Source organism: Littorina saxatilis, linkage group LG8 (genome assembly GCF_037325665.1).
Source record: "Littorina saxatilis isolate snail1 linkage group LG8, US_GU_Lsax_2.0, whole genome shotgun sequence".
NCBI classification, from domain to species: domain Eukaryota; kingdom Metazoa; phylum Mollusca; class Gastropoda; order Littorinimorpha; family Littorinidae; genus Littorina; species Littorina saxatilis.
The window spans coordinates 66,008,502-66,028,501 of record NC_090252.1 but is presented as its reverse complement, the minus strand read 5'-3'; the positions used below and the strand labels follow the sequence as shown (position 1 = coordinate 66,028,501).

At 44.0% G+C, this 20,000-nt stretch overlaps 2 protein-coding genes across 5 annotated transcripts in view; both read right to left on the bottom strand.

Annotated features, from left to right (window-relative positions):
• The window catches only part of LOC138974191 (uncharacterized), a 61,206-nt gene extending 42,457 nt beyond the window's left edge, over positions 1-18,749 (bottom strand). The window contains exons 1-2 of one of the 4 annotated variants that reach the window (XM_070346904.1): positions 17,959-18,749; positions 16,010-16,238 (exon numbers count right to left, since the gene is read on the bottom strand). The gene's annotated coding sequence lies outside the window, so the exon portion shown is untranslated. The remainder of the gene's footprint in view (positions 1-16,009; positions 16,239-17,958) is intronic. The other 3 variants (XM_070346903.1, XM_070346905.1, XM_070346906.1) reach the window with 3 other exon arrangements.
• On the bottom strand, positions 4,860-15,999 carry LOC138974190 (uncharacterized). Its single transcript, XM_070346899.1, has 6 exons — positions 13,951-15,999; positions 13,426-13,628; positions 11,833-12,020; positions 8,233-8,533; positions 6,592-6,941; positions 4,860-6,035 (listed from the first exon to the last, which is right to left on the bottom strand). Exons 1-6 carry the CDS (start codon positions 14,629-14,631, stop codon positions 5,383-5,385), a joined length of 2,376 nt encoding a protein of 791 aa, XP_070203000.1. The 5' UTR covers positions 14,632-15,999; the 3' UTR covers positions 4,860-5,382.
• Positions 18,750-20,000: the final 1,251 nt, after the last annotated feature.

Below are 20,000 nucleotides of genomic sequence, written 5' to 3'. Positions count from 1 at the left end.
CAGTAATTTCGAAAACCATCCAAGTACAAAGGATTTTTGAAAGTCACCCAAGTCAATCATATTTAGGCCACCTTTACTTGTTTCCTGGCACATAACTTTTCGTTTTACCTTTTCATAGGCTTTTGTGTTTGAAAATCTTTTTTTCCAAATGAATCTGAAAAACATTGAGTTCAGTTTACATATGATCTTTTCGGGTATAATCAAAGCTTGCAAAGCATGTGTTAATTGAGGGATCAAAAGTGATTTTACAAGGCAAATCTTTCCCATTATACTGCAGTTTCTCTTAGACCACTTAATCATTGTGCTCTGAATATGATTAATTTTTTCCGTCCAGTTTTCTTCGATTTCCGAGGCTTCTAAATTATTACTAAAATATATACCAAGAATTTTGACTTTTGATTTCCATCTGAAGCCACATGGCTGCTCCTCAGAGTACTTCTGTGAACCCAACCACATGGCCTCCGATTTCAGTCTGTTCACAGCCAGTCCTGAGAACTTGGAGAAATATGACACCAATGTCAGAGCATTTTGCACATCATCAGTGCCTTTCAGAAAAAGCGTAATATCATCAGCGTACAAGATCATTTTCAATAGTCTTTCTTGATTAGTACTATTGGCTGATGGCAAGAATACCCCTTTAACTGACTGATCTGCCCTCATCTTGACTGCCAGCAGCTCTAAGGCGAGCACGAAGGCCATTGGTGAGAATGAGCAGCCTTGTCGAATTCCAGCGTTCATTTCTATAGGCTCTGACAACCACCCCATATAATTTACACAACTTACTGTTTCGTTCATGAGCGTAGTGACCCATCTAACAAAAGTGTTACCAAATTGAAGCGTTTAAAGGCATACATTATGTATTCTTTTGATATTGTGTCGAAAGCAGCTTTGTAGTCTAGAGCTAGGAGTAGCCCTGGTTTGTTCGTTTGTTTGAGATGTGTAATTATATCATCAATCATTCTAACTGCTGTGCTACTATTTCTGCCTTTCATAAAACCAAACTGATTTTCATGAATTATTGTTCCAAGCACACTTTTTAGGCGTACTGCTAGACACTTTGCCAGTAACTTATAATCTGAGTTTAGTAAAGATATTGGTCGCCAGTTATTCAGATCATCCCTTGACAGTTGCTTCCCTTTGTGTATTAATGTTATAACTGCTCTCTTTTGGGTCGGAGACATTTGACCATTATCAAAAGCGGCGTTCAAGGAACATATTACCATTGTCTTTATCTGACACCAGAAAAATTTCATAAAACCAGTTGTTAGACCATCTCCGCCTGGTGCTGAGCCATTTTTCATTATTTTTAAAGCCTTTGTGATTTCATCTTCAGTTAAAATGCCCTCAATGCTATTTTTCTGTTCTTCGGTCAATTGTGGAACTTCTACGTCTTGTAAAAACATTTCAACATATTGTTCATCAAAGTTAATTCTTTTTTTGTATCTATTTGAATAAAAACGAGTTTGCTCTTTTACAATATCTTGTCTTTTTTTCAATACTTGTCCCTCCTCATTAGTTAGTCTATCCATTACTTTACTATTTGCTCGAGCCTTTTCTAGGTTGAGAAAATATTTAGTGTTTTTTTCCCCGTCTTCAATAAATTTTACACGTGCCCGTGCATGGGCACCTTTTGCTTCTCTAATCGCATACAATTCCATTTCTGTTTTATACTTCTCCCGTTGATCAACTACTTCTTTGTCTGTCGGGTTAAGAGCCAAATTCTTCTCTATCTCATCTAATTCAGACTGTAACTCTGCTTTCCTTCTGTTTGATAATTTGTTCTTAGTTTTACAGTATGCCATGCACCATTCCCTTATTTTAATTTTGAAGAGAAACCTTGTGTGTGTGTGTGTTCGTGTGTTCGTGTGTGTGTGTGTGTGTGTGTGTGTGTGTGTGTGTGTGTGTGTGTGTGTGTGCGTGCGTGCGTGCGTGTGTGTGTGTGTGTGTGTGTGTGTGTGTGTGTGTGTGTGTACGTGTGTGTTTGTGTGTGTTCGTTCGGCAAAAGGAAAACGGGCGTATTTAGCGTACACTCGCTTGACTTATAGTAATGGTTAATCACTCTTGAGCGTTCTTGTGTGTGTGTTTTTTACAGCAGTTTTCCTGCTTCGCGCCCTCAAAAATTCAAGCTTTTTTGTTATTTTTATATACTATATATAATTCTACTGGAAAAGTGGAACACCTGGTAAACACTATTAAGTGTTCACCATGCGTGTTCACAACTGGTTGCAAAACGTGTGTTCCAAAGTGGCCCACTTCAGTTTACAGTGTTGGACTTGTACAAACTGCCACCATCAAGCATCATCCCTGAGTGAAACATACCACACAGATCGACACAAGCTGCCGCCATCAAGCATCATCCCTGAGTGAAACATACCACACAGATCGACACAAGCTGCCGCCATCAAGCATCATCCCTGAGTGAAACATACCACACAGATCGACACAAACTGCCGCCATCAAGCATCATCCCTGAGTGAAACATACCACAAAGATCGACACAAACTGCCGCCATCAAGCATCATCCCTGAGTGAAACATACCACAAAGATCGACACAAACTGCCGCCATCAAGCATCATCCCTGAGTGAAACATACCACAAAGATCGACACAAACTGCCGCCATCAAGCATCATCCCTGAGTGAAACATACCACAAAGATCGACAAATAACCACAACACGAAATGATACGTATTGGAACGTTAGCCTACATTTTTGACAAAACTTAGACAAGTGCATGAATGACTTTTTATATCACAAAAATAAAATTCCAATAACTAGCATTTCCTGTTTTTTAATCTTCGATTTTGGAACGTTAGCAGTCTATGTGTTTCAGGATTACCACACAGATCAACCTACACCAGCTGTTGGTCTTTCTTTGCTGTTTAAGTGTATTTTAAACATTAACACTATTTTTGTTGCTGATTTGTTTTGAGGTTTTTTTGTGGGTTTTTTTTACATGTTGGATTAAATGGCAGTTATCTCCCTTCTGAATTCCCGAGAGAAAAAAACAACTCTGTCGGGCTGGTATGGGTTGTGAAAGAGTGAATACCCTTGATCTTACTCGGACAAACATTGGAGGGGCCAATCACTAGCGAGGGTGTCTTTACTCGGACAAACATTGGAGGGGCCGATCACTAACGAGGGTGTCTTTACTCGGACAAACATTTGAGTGGCCAATCACTAACGAGGGTGTCTTTACTCGGACAAACATTGGAGGGGCCAATCACTAGCGAGGGTGTCTTTACTCGGACAAACATTAGAAGGGCCAATCACTAGCGAGGGTGTCTTTACTCGGACAAACATTGGAGGGGCCAATCACTAGCGAGGGTGTCTTTACTCGGACAAACATTGGAGGGGCCAATCACTAGCGAGGGTGTCTTTACTCGGACAAACATTGGAGTGGCCAATCACTAACGAGGGTGTCTTTACTCGGACAAACATTTGAGGGGCCAATCACTAGCGAGGGTGTCTTTACTCGGACAAACATTGGAGGGGCCAATCACTAGCGAGGGTGTCTTTACTCGGACAAACATTGGAGGGGCCAATCACTAGCGAGGGTGTCTTTACTCGGACAAACATTGGAGGGGCCAATCACTAGCGAGGGTGTCTTTACTCGGACAAACATTAGAAGGGCCAATCACTAGCGAGGGTGTCTTTACTCGGACAAATATTGGAGGGGCCAATCACTAGCGAGGGTGTCGTTACTCGGACAAACATTGGAGGGGCCAATCACTAGCGAGGGTGTCTTTACTCGGACAAACATTGGAGGGGCCAATCACTAGCGAGGGTGTCTTTACTCGGACAAACATTGGAGGGGCCAATCACTAGCGAGGGTGTCTTTACTCGGACAAACATTGGAGGGGCCAATCACTAGCGAGGGTGTCTTTACTCGGACAAATATTGGAGGGGCCAATCACTAGCGTGGGTGTCTTTACTCGGACAAACATTTGAGGGGCCAATCACTAGCGAGGGTGTCTTTACTCGGACAAACATTGGAGGGGCCAATCACTAGCGAGGGTGTCTTTACTCGGACAAACATTGGAGGGGCCAATCACTAGCGAGGGTGTCTTTACTCGGACAAACATTGGAGGGGCCAATCACTAGCGAGGGTGTCTTTACTCGGACAAACATTGGAGGGGCCAATCACCAGCGAGGGTGTCTTTACTCGGACAAACATTGGAGGGGCCAATCACTAGCGAGGGTGTCTTTACTCGGACAAACATTGGAGGGGCCAATCACTAGCAAGGGTGTCTTTACTCGGACAAACATTGGAGGGGCCAATCACTAGCGAGGGTGTCTTTACTCGGACAAACATTGGAGGGGCCAATCACTAGCGAGGGTGTCTTTACTCGGACAAACATTGGAGGGGCCAATCACTAGCGAGGGTGTCAGAAGAAACCCAAGTGTATTCTCTCTCTCACAGCCCATACAGACCCGATACACTTATTTCCGAAAGTCGATCGTCTGTTATAAGCTGGTGACTTCCTGTATTACGTTTTTTAGTTAAAACATGTTTAACCTAATGTTGTAGAATGTGTCTGCGGTAATGCACCGTTAGGGTATTATATTTTTGTGATAGCGGAGACTTCGAAATTTGCCAGAGGTCACCAAACTTTGTGGACAGCAGTGATCATAAAACACTGTAAGTGTGTCAGGTTTGAGTTGTCTTACAATGGAAATGTTATGCGGCCACACACACACACACACACACACACACACACACACACACACACACACACACACACACACACACACATATGCGCGCGCCTGTACACACACACATATGCGCGCGCCTGTACACACACACACACACACACATACACACACACACACACACACACACACTGCCTAAGACAGATAGAAGAGCAAAAACATCTTTATTCAATATAAATGCCATGTTTTGCTATCTCTCACTACTGCTTGTGGTCAGTTACTTCAGGTCACTGGTGTTTCAGGCAAAACATATTTCATGTGAAAAATCAAAGAAAGTTTCGAAGCGCAGTCACCGTGTCAAGATATGAATGACGTAAAACACAAGCACGATGACGTCAATTCTTGTTTTGCGTCATAGAACATGACAAAATCTGTCTCTGGCAATCTAAGTGATTACACTCTGCGAAAACTAGGAATAACCTAATGTGTTTTGGGCAATTTTCTTGTGGTGGTGGCGGTTGTTGTTGTCGTGGTGATGGTTGTTGTTGTTGTTGTTGTTGTTGTTGCTGTTGTTGTTGTTGTAGGTGGTGGTGGAGGTGATGGTGGTGGAGGTTGTTGTTGTGTTGTTGTTGTTGTTGTTGCTGTTGTTGTTGTACAGGTGGTGGTGGTGGATGGTGGTGGATGGTGAAGCTAACGGAGAGGTGGTGACGATAGTGTTGATGGCGACATGTCACGACAAGACACACTTCCTATCTCTCCGCCTTTTGGCGATGGTGGTGGTGGTCGTCGTCGCTGGTGATGGCGGTGCTCGTTGTGCTGTCGGCGGTCGTTGTGGTTCTTGTATTAGGTTGTGGCGTGGGTGGTGGGGGTAGTGGTTGTTGTAATTAAGGGATGGCGTGGTGGTGGTGGTGGGGGTAGTGGTTGTTGTAAGGGATGGCGTGGTGGTGGTGGTGACAGGAGGCGTGCGGACCATGATGAGCTGTGTGGTGCAGCGTGATACTGCATACAGCCTGTCTTGAAGATCAATCTGCTCATCAGTCCTCCCTCTATCATCATCACCCTGATCTCTGTCCTGCAACACGGCCACCACGCGCCGCTCCAGGCCTGGCACATAGCCATACCTCGCTACTGTCACTGTGTCCGTTGCCGCCACCGCCACGTCCTGCACAGCTCCCTCCCACCTCGCCCTGTTGTGTAGCCAGTCTTGATACCCCAACACACTCACCGGCACACCTGCATCCTTCAGTCCCTGCACCACGCCGCTAGCTGGTGACGTCACCCGCCCTGCCTCATCCGTGACGTCATCATGTAGATCGTCGCTTCTGGTCAGGACGAACACGTCGCGGTAGCTCAGCCGGGAGGGACTGTTGGCGACGCTCCTCCCTGCAGGGAAAAGACGGTTTTAACGGTTAAAAACAGTCCTGATCAATATTCATGTAAGCTAACATTCGTAACATTTCAAAACACAACCTATCCGTGTATTTGTTTTCACACACACCACCCCCACCCTCCCACACACACATGCAAGCCTGGATACACACTTGCTTTATAAAATCACCACAAAGTGTGTACATTTTCGACAAACACACACATCAAATCTTGCCGTCATGACGTAATTTTGTATTTTACGTCAATACAAATGACGTCGGTTTTTTTTTCTATCCCTGGTAGACTGACTTCAGATTTGATTGAACATTATTTTGTTTCTTTTGAAGTGAGCGATTACTTTCCAACATATTCTCGGGGTGGGGGCGGGGGGTGGGGGGGGAATGGGAGGGGCGGTGGGAGGGGTGTTAAAACACCATTAAGGAACGGGAAGGTTTACCCTTCACTCAAACCTACCACAATCATCATCATTATCGTCATCATTATCGTCATCATTATCATCACCACCACCACCACAACAACAATCACTATCATCATCAGCTACACAACTTACCCACACCCAGACGGCGCAGCACGGCAGCGATATCCTGACCACACTGTGCGCAGTCCACTGGCCACCGACCTGTGTGAGCGTTGCCATGGTGACTCAGCCGTATCACGCTCAGCCCGTCCCCAGGGGCAGGCACGCCGCTGTCGCTGTAGTCGTTGACAGGATACCTGTGAATCACGGGTTGAATTTCACGGAGGACGGCGGGTGCCGAGCGGAGGGGGACAGTGAACACCTGTGTCTGCAGTGCTGGGGGTATCTCGGTGTTCAGAACACCGACACACCACAGGTACAGGTGTGGTACTTGCTGCGCTAGGCGTGTTACAAGCTGTGTGTGACGGGGACCCTGCTTACCACTGTGACGCAGAATGGAGACATGGTGTTAGAGATGTGTGTCACAGAATGGAGACATGGTGTTAGAGATGTGTGTCACAGAATGGAGACATGGTGTTAGAGATGTGTGACACAGAATGGAGACATGGTGTTAGAGATGTGTGACACAGAATGGAGACATGGTGTTAGTGATGTGTGTCACAGAATGGAGACATGGTGTTAGTGATGTGTGTCACAGAATGGAGACATGGTGTTAGAGATGTGTGACACAGAATGGAGACATGGTGTTAGAGATGTGTGACACAGAATGGAGACATGGTGTTAGAGATGTGTGACACAGAATGGAGACATGGTGTTAGTGATGTGTGTCACAGAATGGAGACATGGTGTTAGAGATGTGTGACACAGAATGGAGACATGGTGTTAGAGATGTGTGACACAGAATGGAGACATGGTGTTAGAGATGTGTGTCACAGAATGGAGACATGGTGTTAGAGATGTGTGTCACAGAATGGAGACATGGTGTTAGAGATGTGTGACACAGAATGGAGACATGGTGTTAGAGATCTATGTGTGACACAGAATGGAGACATGGTGTTGGAGATGTGTGTCACACTCACATGAGACATGGTGTTAGAAATGTGTGTCACACTCACATGAGACATGGTGTTAGAAATGTGTGTCACACTCACATGAGACATGGTGTTACAGATGTGTGTCACACTCACATGAGACATGGTGTTAGAAATGTGTGTCACACTCACATGAGACATGGTGTTAGAAATGTGTGTCACACTCACATGAGACATGGTGTTACAGATGTGTGTCACACTCACATGAGACATGGTGTTAGAGATGTGTGTCACACTCACATGAGACATGGTGTTAGAAATGTGTGTCACACTCACATGAGACATGGTGTTACAGATGTGTGTCACACTCACATGAGACATGGTAAGCTGATAATAGTTATGCGTTATCCGCAACTTTATGAATGCCGTCACCTGATATTTCACCAATAATGACGTCATTCTCATTTTACGCACATTCTGGTTATAATAACATGCTATTCCACGCATACATGGTGGTGCGAGTTACATGAATCAGACAGTTACAGCTCTCACTCTAACACACACACACACACACACACACACACACACACACACACACACACACACACACAGTCTCACATAAACACAAACACATAAACACACACACACATAAACACACACACACATAAACACACACACACACACACACACACACACACACACACACACACACACATACACACACACACGTATGAACACAAACCTGCTGTCAAAGAACACCTCATCGAGCAAGACGTGCAGGTGGCCGCCATTCACACACGCTAAGTCTAAGAGGTCGGTGACTGCCTGCTCGACATCAGCCTCCCTGTTCCAGAAATCGTATCGGTGGTACGACACGCTGCCTGGTGTCAGGGAAGGCGTTGGGCCCGCGCTCAGCGACATCCCCAGCTGTTGTGTGATGGATGTGCTGACGGCCCGGGTGTCGTACAATGTCGAGATGACGTGCACATCATTCCCGTCTCGCAGCCACCGCAATCCCTGTAGGACCAGCACCACCGTCTTACCTGTTGGAACACAGACATATTGAATGGAGTATAGTACAAAGGACCGTGAAAGTCAGGTAATGTTGCACGTAGAGACGACGTGCACATCGTGCCCCTGTCGCAGCCACCTCAACCCCACCAGTACCATCACCACCGTCCTACCTGATGAAAAACAACATATATTTTGGTTAATATATTGCAAAACAATGTGAAAATAAGGCAGTGTTACATGTTGCGACGACTTGCACATCGTGACCCTGGTGATAGGGAAGATGTAGGCCCACGATCAGCTACCTCAACCCCTGCAGTACCAGAACTGTCTTACCTGTTCACACACAAAACATCCTTAAAAATATACATGTATTACAATACAATGTGCAGGCAAAGCTCTGTGACATTGAGTCCGCTTCACCAGTCACACGCAAAACACAGCATCAGGAACATAGCAAAAAGCATAAAAATGGATATAACTGCCACGAAAGTTCTTATTATAGAAAAATACATTTCTAAGACTAAATCAACATGTCAGTTTCAAACTTTTCTCCGAGTCAGCTAGATACCTTTCCTTCAGTTGACACATTTTGCATGGAATCAGATAACACACACAGCGTGCACAAAATGAACCGTTCTCTGATAAAGCTGGAACCTTCTGGTACGATGACGATAAAGTAACCTTGACAAAAAACAACGTCATACACATTGCGTCATGCATTACACTAAGACGTCATTTGAGCAAACCAGCTGGCATCAGTGCATTGCAAGGAAATCCACGGTGTGTCAACTGATTCCGGCTAAACCGTTCGTACGCCGGATGTTTCCGTTCATACAGCGTCATTTTCGGCACTTGGTCGAGGGACATAATTGCGGTAAATCGTGTGGGCAGCGCACTTTCGTGATATCGCAAGAACTAGGTAGCAATTTGATTGGGCTATATGTACACTCAATACCAAGGTGCTAGTGAACCTCAAAATTGCACACGCCGGTCAAACGTAGCAGCATTGCATGATTTTTCAACATTTTCTTGTTTTTCTCACTCTGTAAAGCCTGTCCTCAATTGCACGAAGTCGCCTTCGCGTTGCTCACTTCAAAAGCTTCCGAAAAGAGAATTCGTCCCTTAATTGAACTACTTTCAGCATAGCTTCGCGAAGTCCAAGGGAATGCACTCTTTTCTCGGCAGAGAATACATTTATCTTTTCTTGTCTTGGCGTCTCCAGCCTTTCAGCCAGAGTATGCATGTTTGACTGCTGGTAGTCTCGACCAGCGCGAGGTTAGCTTCCATTTGAGTACTTTACGTCACCAACTGACGTAAGATTAATTGTAACAGGTAGTTCTTTGTTTTATTTTGGCCAGTCAACAGACGTGGCCATGTGGTGTGCACACTTGGATTTGGAGTTTTATTCAACATGTCAAAGCGTGGCAGTATGACATGATATCGGTAGGTGTTTAGTTTACGCACTTAGGGTCAACCAAAGCCGATATACACATCCTTCATTTCGGTTCGAGTGTGATTTCTACGTCCATCTTGAATCAAAAAGCACTCTTCTGACAAAAAAAACACAATATCGTTGCGAACTACGGCGAAGCTTCGCATGTCAAAACTTGCGCAGCGAAGTAGGGGTCAAAGTACAACGCTGTAGTTGCGGGTTTTCGGAATAAAGACTTCGCGAAGCTTCGTTAAGTCGACTTCGTGCTCAATTCAGGACGGGCTTCATCAAAACTGACCCCTGATTTGCACATGAGTATCAAAAGCATAGACTGTTATGATATTTCGTTTGGACAGAACTTTATAGAAACCCATGGCTTTTGTACATTCACTTGTTTGAATCACTATTTGTACGAACGGAAACAGGTTTTTTTTGTACGAACTAAATCATGGCGTACGAGCGGAATCACCATGTTTTCAAAAACAACAAGTGATTGTATGAAAGTGCGCTGCCCACACGATTTACCACAATTTTTTCCTCGACCAAGTGCCGAAAATGACGCTGTATGAACGGAAACATCTGCCGTACGAACGGTATAGCCGGAATCAGTTGACACACCGTGAAATCAGAAACATTGTTCTGTCAGTATTGTTCGCCACGACAACAGTAACGACTATAATTGTTGATGTTGTTCATGGAGGCTTAAATAGGTAGCCGAGTGCGCGTAGGAGACCGTGCCTTATTGATATAGTAGCAGGCTACAGAGATGAATTTAGCGCAATGGACAGCACGAGAAAATAGAGCTGGGGGGGGGGGGGGCGGGGGGGGGGGGGGGGCTCCTAATATGGGCCGGTTCCTGATATAGACCACCTCCTGTTCTGACAAACTATCGGCGCTAGAGCGCTCAAAACAGTTTCATTCGCTGTATTCACCCTCTCTGGATAATCTGCACATGTCAAAACAGTTGAAGAAACACAAAACCGTTGGGCTTTTTCACTTTTGGCAGCGTTCACTCTAAATTTGCCGCCTAAAACGAACTCCTTGCTGTCCACAGCCAAAGCTGTTATCACACAAAAATTGCTTAATATGACAGCTAAGACCGTATATTTTGTTTCATTTTAGCAGTAGTGACCCTGAGTTTCTACTGCAAACAAAAATAAAAGCAAAATCTCAAAGTATGTGTGTGTTGCTTAATATGGGCCACCTTCAACAAATCGAAGAAAATAAAAGCTAAAGGCCTTTTTCGTTTATTCATTAAGAAGCTCGCTGAAAATAACCTATAACTAACCCTCAAGATCTAAAAAATATCAAATAGTCTTCTTTTCGTATTAGTTGATAATTTCACTTCTTTTCACAATGTTTTTGATAAGCTTCTTTAGTTGTCTGGTGTGCTTCATATAATGCTCTCACCAACCCGACACATATCAATCTAAAGCATATTTTCATTAGTCTGACTTTCACACTAAGTTGTATCATGTTATACAGTGATTCGTGAAGCCTCTTCTCTGGTACATAATGGGCGCCCAGGCTCCTAATATGGACCGTTTGTGATTTCATTTTAGCTGAATGTCTATCAAAGCTAATTCACTCTGATTACTTATTAGGCCGAACGGTTAACATAAGAGAGAAGGACTACCAAACACAAAACAAAACGACTTCGCAAGAAAACAAGCTAGTTATCAGCATGAAACAAAAAAAAGTGGTCCGTATTAAGAGCCCTTCGCCTACATCTGCCGCGCTCCCATGTTGGCCTTTAACGCGAAACAGACGGCTGAGCTTAGTGTTCCATCTTGCTTCGACAGAAAATCGTTTAGAGAACTGACAAACATCGGCAGCAAGACCAACAACAAAAAACACACAAAATAAGAAACAAACAAGAAACTGTGAGATTGTCACCTGTTCCTGGCGCTCCCGTAATGTAGACCAGTGGCGGATCTCGGTTCATGAGGTCAAGCTGTTGCAGGGTCAGAACCAGAAGTGCCAGCCTCCGCCCCAGTTCCGCCACCGCCTGTCCTGCAGTCCGCACCTCCACACGAACGTTGTTGTAGCAGGGGACAGACACCGTGGTGGCCGGTCCAACGAACCTGTAATCAAAAACAAAACAAAATACAAAAACACAACACACAACAGCCGTTGAAATAGCTAAGTCGGTAGCGGCGCTGGCTTCAAAACCTGTTGTCACTATCGGCGTGGATTCGATCCCCACGTTCGGCGAGGGATTTATTTCAAAGAGTCAACTTTGTGCAGAACACCCCCGTGTGCACGCATGCGAACGATAAAGAACCCAAGTTCACAGCGAAAGTCTCAGGGCTTGGAAACATGAATAATTATGGGCATGCAGTAAAACAAATAAATGGATAGCGTCGAACACTGTATGGAAGCTCGCTTTCTCCAGTGAGAAAGCAGCCCGAATTTCCATGAGGGTAACCTCACAGGACTATATGAAATCTTATCCGTATCCTTATCCTTAAGATAAGACCAACGATAAATGATAGCTTAAAGCCACCCTCCGCCTCCCGTAAACCATCTGTTTCTGATCACAGAGCTCCCCGAGCTTTAACAGACAGTACAAACATACTTCCATCTTGCCGCTTACGAACATCCTGGCTGCTTTTCATTGAGAGCAAGACAATTTTCAAAAGATATATTTCGTGCCGATAGTACCATTTGAATCAGACGCCTCTTTATGGTGCCAGACCTAACTTTTATAATCTAAATAATAAATTGACAGTTTGTGAGACAAAAATTGTTAAAACACGAAAGAATTCTTTTATCATCAAGACAAAGTCAGTTCAGTTCGAAGTTTTCAAAGTTTGAAATTGCAGCTCTTTTCTAATGGTGACAGGGAAGTAGGATTACTGTAAACGATACAACTTTCCCCTTTATAAGATGCTCGTCGACTGAGACTTAAAACATTTTTATACGGGTTGTTGCTGTGCCTGACTAGATTGAGTATTGCGTGCATACTAACGTACTATCGCCACAGGGCGACTATCACGTCAAAGTAGCTGTTCTTATCATTGCCAAAGCAGACGCATTTTCGGCAAACAGCAAACCGCTAGTTTCTTTGAAGGCGTCTTCACTCTGTTTTGTGTCACTGTCAGTCGTTTGTTGTATTTTAAATTCAGAGGTGCACAATAACATGCTTTTGCATATAATATGATTGAAAGCGCAAACCACTCAATTGATCATGTATGAAAAAGTGGGTCACACGGGGCCCCGAAGGCTCGGGGGTTGAATAAACCACGAGAACTGGTGTGTGGTTTATGCGCGCTAAATAGATGTTCAAGAGGTCTATAAATGTCATTTAATGTTGTTGAATGCTATTGTGGGTGTGTCCAATCAGTGTAGTATGACTGTTTTAGTGAATGATGTCATCGTTCTGTAAACCGCATGTGAGGCAGAGTGGGGCTTTAAATACTTAAATAACAAAAAACACAACATTGCTCAAGCACAGTGAGATATTTGACATGATGTGGTTTATCTCACCTTGCCACGATGTCCAGGTAAAGTTGATCAGTGAGCCGAGTGTCCACAGCACAAGTCATCCTGTGTTGCCACCAGGTGTTCAGCTGTGATAACACGGCGGGTGTCACGTGCCAGTACGATGCAGGCTGGGACAATTGGTCAGAGCAACAGCACAGCTGTATGGCCTCCGCTGTATTGGCTGCACCCAGGCTCTGACACACCGCCTGCAATGTACAAAGGCTTGTGGTAAAATTTCAGGACACAATTAACACATCACGTCTCTCTCTCTCTCTCTCTCTCTCTCTCTCTCTCTCTCTCTCTCTCTCTCTCTCTCTCTCTCTCTCTCTCTCTCTCTCTCTCTCTCTCTCTCTCTCTCTCTCTCTCTCTCTCTCTCTCTCTCTCTCTCTCTCTCTCTCTCTCTCTCTCTCTCTCACTTTTACTGTTTCTCGCTTTTACTGTTTCTCAATTTTTCTGTATATATCGATCTGTCTGTCTGTCTGTCTGTCTGTCTGTGTGTCTGTGTCTCTGTCTCTTTCTCTCTCTGACCTGTTGTAACTTGGAATTTGTCTCATCATGCAGAATCCGCTGTAGCTGAGCGCGGCTGACGTTGGGTAGAAAGAGAGTCTTCCTCACAGTCAGGCCGGGAGCGATGTCACTGACCATGTGTCTGGCGTGCACCTCACACTTGTCCAGCTGCTTGACCGCCTTGTCAATAACCTTGACCACCTCAGTGTCCGCTCGGCTTGCCTCGGTCTTACCGACAGATTTGATTTCTCCGACCAGGATACCATACTGTCGGTGAATCACCAGGATGTCAAAGTCTCCCTGCTTCCCGTGATGCCGAAGCTCCTTAGGTAAGGTTGCTGGCTTTGGGAGCTTGCCTGTGTGTTTGGCGTAGAACGGCTTGTTGAGGTAGTCCTTAAAGTTCAGCTCAGACACCACGAACATGACCTCCTTTCCGGAATCTCCGAGCTGCTGCAAGTTGTGCAGCACGTGCTGCTGTGCAAAGTCTGCCTGAATGTAGCCCTGCTGCTGCAGAAGCTGCTCACTAGAGGGCAGCACAAGCACTTCCTGATCAGTACCGGGTACTGTGTCCGTGTTATACGGCACCCGGGTAAGATGGACAGGGGGAACAACAACGGTGCGGGTGAGAGCGTCAGGGTACAGCTGTTTCACAATGTCCACCAAGTTGTCACGGGTGTCCTCACCTCTGTTGGGGCTCGCCATGATGTGGGATAAAAAATAACCCCTCTAGGAAACTGTAAAATACAGAAATAAGAGAACAAGAAACCGAAATACAGAAACAGGACATATAATATTGTGCACAAGCAGGCGGAATAAGCCACAGTGTACGTTCAAACCACTATTTAACTCATTATACTTTTTCTTGACCTGTCGACATCTGACTGCAGTATTGTGTACAGCTAGGCTCGAATAGCAAGCATTGACCTTTGGTCTGACATTAAAAATACATCATAATGTTTTTCTTTGAATTGTATAAAGACGCAGACCGCCACACACGTGACGTCACACTTCGTGTTAAACAGCTCAGACGTTGGACCAGACGATGCAGATTATTGTAACAGTGACTTAGCATGATGTTTTAGTGTGTTTTTCCCCTGCTGTCGTGTTACCAGAGTAATAACTTGTACAACACGGGATGAGCTGCCCAATGTTGATACGTCGCCTTGAGTATGGAAGCCAGATTTCCGAAGACTCATTTGTGTTTGTGAGTGGACTATCTATCGGTGAGCGCCGATAAAAAGAAAAGTCGGAGATTTTAAGAACAAAATCATTCAAATGTATTTCAGTCTATTCATCACCGACATACGGTATATATAGCAGCTATATGTTTTCTCCAAAATATTTTTCAAGTAGACACGGTTAATTGTTGACTTGCCCCACACAAGAGTTATTTGATTGATGTCTGTTAAATACGTCCTCACTTTCATGTCAAACACAGACCTGTGCTACGAAGCTGTAAGGAAGTCTGTGTTCATCGCATTATTTTTGTAATGATTGTTTTGGTGTAAATTTATGATATCACACACAATTCCTACTGTTCAGCAGATATGGGCACAAGGTTACTTTCAAATAAAAGGCATATAAAACTTGCACTTTTAAAACAAATAATTCCCTGTGTGTGTGTGTGTGTGTGTGTGTGTGTGTGTGTGTGTGTGTGTGTGTGTGTGTGTGTGTGTGTGTGTGTGTGTGTGTATGCCTGTGTGTGTGTGTGTGTGGACGGGGGTTGGGGAGGGTAGACAGTGGAACAGAAATATATCTGACACGGCTGGTAACCGATCTTGTTCGTTGTCACAACGGCTAGCACCCACCTGTGACAGCGTTGTGCTGAGGAAACAGTGTGGCTGGCACAGAGGGTTAAAAATTATAACTTTTTTCTTAAGAAAAGCCATATTTCTTCAAACAAGGTCTTAGAAATAAGACTTTAATTCTTAAAATCATTTCTTACTTGCAAGTAATAAAGCTTATTTCCAAATAAAGGCCTTACCTTTTTATTTTGTGAGTGTGTGTGTGGGCATTTGCATATTTGTGTATGTGTGTTTGTGTATGTTTGTGTTGTTGCAGTAGGACAAAACTGACTTACCTATGGTGTTGAGACACAGCTCTCAAGATGTTCAGTCCAACACAAAGTTTCTGAAGCACAAAATGCAATCTCTTTGTTTCACTGCATGGTGTCTTGTAGTTGTAACGCTACAGTTCACAGTCCTCAGCCCAACACAACACGTGTTACACTGATCCTTGTACAGCACTGTGCTGTGTAGTTGTAACGCTGCAGTTCCGTGCCGGATGTGTACAGGGAGGTTGTGATACTGCTACGTCGCCAGGAATAACGGACAACACGGGTTGTGACAACAAAAAGAACACGGCCGGAGTGCTATGAACATTATTAGTTGCTCCTAATATGGACCGGCTCCTAATATGGACCACCTCCTGTTCTGACAAACTAACGGCGCTAGAGCGCTCAAAAAAGTTTTATTCGCTGTATTCACCCTCTCGGGATAACTTGCACATGTCAAAACACTTGCAGAAACACAAATCTCAAAACCGTTAGACTTTTTCTCTTTTTTCACTTTTGGCAGCGTTCACTCTAAATTTGCCGCCTTAGACGAACTCGTTTCTGTCCACATCCAAAGCTTTTATCACACAAACATTGTTATATGACAGCTAAGACCACATTTGTTACATTTTAGCAGTGTTGACCCCGAATTTCTACTGCAAACAAAAAATAATTGCAAAATCTCAAAGTATGTGCGAGTCCCCTAATATGGACCACCTTCAACAAACCGAAGAAAATAAAAGCTAAAGGCTATTTTCATTAATTCATTAAGAAGCTTGCTGGAAATAACCTATAACTAGCCCTCGAGATTTAAAAAATATATAACAAAAAGTCTTCTTTTCGTGCAAGTTGATAATTTCACTTATTTTCACTCTGTTTTTGATATTCTTCTTTAGTTTCCTGGTGTGCTTCAAATAATGCTCTTATCTCAACAAATAAATCTAAAGCATTTTTGAATTCTGACTTGTACACTAAGTTGTATCATGTTATTTTGAAGTATAGGGGGCTTTTTACAGTGATTCGTGAAGGCCGCTTCAATGGTCCATATTAGGCGCCCAGGCTCCTAATATGAACCGTTTGTGATTTTTTCTGTATTTAATTTTTGCTGAATGTCTATCAAAGCTATTTCACTCTAATTAGGCCTAACAGTTAACCTAAGAGAGAAGGACTACCAAACACAAAATGAAACTTCTTCGCAAGAAAACAAGCTAGTTATCAGCATGAAACAAAAAGTGTTCCATATTAGGATCCCTTCCCCTATAGGAATTCAATACGCATTAATTTATTTTGCCAATGATTCAATTTCAATTAAAGTAATCTGTCTGCTTCCCAACCGCCTCAACCGAACAACCCAGATCTGGTTGGCTTCAAGGTTACCACAGAAATACCTCCCAGATTGCTGCCAAACGTAATAGAATTCTATTTTTTGAGTGATTGTTCGTGCTGTTCTGCATCATGTCACACCTATCTCGAACACTAAGCGTCGTACAAGATCAGCCCCTCCATTATGTTGTGTAGAAGAGAACCAGCAGACAAGTCGGGTAACCACCCCGCTCACGGACACAACGGCAAGCACCTACCCGTGACGACGAAGGTGTTGGGGTACAGTGTGAATGTGTGGACGGGGGTGGGGGAGGGTGGAGAGTGGAACAGAAATTATATCTGACAGGGCTGGTAACCGATCTCGTCTAATACCGTCACGGCATTGCATGGGCTAGAGTTAACATATGCCTGGCACAAAGGGTTAACATTCACAAAAATGCCTTGAACGTAAGGCCTATTTTCTCAAAGTAAGGTCCTATTTCTATATAATTATAGGTCTTATAAATACGGCCTTATTTCTTAAAATGAGGTCTTACTTTCAAGAAATAGGACTTAAAAAAGGCTTTATTTTTTCATTTTGTTTGTGTGTGTGTATTTGCATTTTTCTTGTGGGCGATTGCATTTGCTGTTGTGTTATGACAGAACACACTTACCTATGGTGATCAGACACAGCTCTGAAGATGTTCAGTCCAACAGAACGTGTGTGAGACACACAAGTGTTACACTGACCTTTTTACAGCAATGTGTTTTGTTGTTGTAACAGTAACACTACAGTTCACAGTCCTCAACCCAACACAGCAACACGTGTTACACTGATCTTTGTACAGCACTGTGCTGTGTAGCTGTAACGCTACGGTTTACATCCTCAACCCAACACATCAACACGTGTTACACTGATCTTTGTACAGCACTGTGCTGTGTAGTTGTAACGCTACAGTTCACAGTCCTCAACCCAACACATCAACACGTGTTACACTGATCTTTTTACAGCACTGTGCTGTGTACTTGTAACGCCACAGTTCACAGTCCTCAACCCAACACATCAACACGTGTTACACTGATCTTTGTACAGCACTGTGCTGTCACTGTGTAGTTGTAACGCTACAGTTCACAGTCCTCAACCCAACACCGTCATCACACACGAAACGTGACACACTTTATGATCCTATTACCCCTTAAACCTTTTATCATGTTTTCACGAAAAGTATACAATACTGTCGGTCACAGACTCCAAACACGGGTGTTCACTGTCTGGCACTCCCGCTGTGCTTTGATTGCACAACGAACGTTATTTAGTGATCAAAATGTTAAACAGTACTGAGGCAAGTTGTAATACACAAATGCTGAGAACAAATCGTTGCACAGTGCTAAGACGATATGCAACACAGAACTACAACAAGTTGTGCACCAACGACGCAAGGAAAACTTCCTGGTTGAAAACCACACGATCTAGCTCCTTTTGTAGTGTCGACACGACAAGGGCGACCACGTGACACTGCCTGCACCCGGGGTGTGCAGTACGATAGCAAAATGGTGCTAACATGACACTGGGGTGTGTAGTGCAGTACGATAGCACAATGGTGCTATAACATGACACTGGGGTGTGTAGTGCAGTACGATAGCACAATGGTGCTAACATGACAAGTACAGTGTTGTACGATAGCACAATGGTGCTAACATGACAAGTACAGTGTTGTACGATAGCACAATGGTGCTAACATGACACTGGGGTGTGTATAGTGCAGTACGATAGCACAATGGTGCTAACATGACACTGGGGTGTGTAGTGCAGTACGATAGCACAATGGTGCTAACATGACACTGGGGTGTGTAGTGCAGTACGATAGCACAATGGTGCTAACATGACACTGGGGTGTGTAGTGCAGTACGATAGCACAATGGTGCTAACATGACACTGGGGTGTGTATAGTGCAGTACGATAGCACAATGGTGCTAACATGACACTGGGGTGTGTAGTGCAGTACGATAGCACAATGGTGCTAACATGACACTGGGGTGTGTAGTGCAGTACGATAGCACAATGGTGCTAACATGACACTGGGGTGTGTAGTGCAGTACGATAGCACAATGGTGCTAACATGACACTGGGGTGTGTGTAGTGCAGTACGATAGCACAATGGTGCTAACATGACACTGGGGTGTGTAGTGCAGTACGATAGCACAATGGTGCTAACATGACACTGGGGTGTGTATAGTGCAGTACGATAGCACAATGGTGCTAACATGACACTGGGGTGTGTATAGTGCAGTACGATAGCACAATGGTGCTAACATGACAAGTACAGTGTTGTACGATAGCACAATGGTGCTAACATGACAAGGACAGTGTTGTACATTACCTTTTTTCTGTTAATGTAAATATGTGACCCGTTCTCACAAAATAAGAGATAGGTTGATTTGTAACATCCTGTGATATGTTTACTAAGAAAGTACAGTCCAAGTGTGTTTCTGTTTTATGTTTTTGTCCCCTTGTTTAGGTGATGTCCTGTAATGTACAACATATACATGTAAAACAAAAACTCCACAAAAAGAGAATAAAAACAAATTTTTAAAAAAAAAAGTACAGAAATCACTTTTTTAAGATGATGTAAGTTGCAAGTGAGTCTTTAAAAAAACTATGCTACATTAGACGGAAGAGTGTTCCAGAGACCTGAATAGACTAAACTAGATTTGA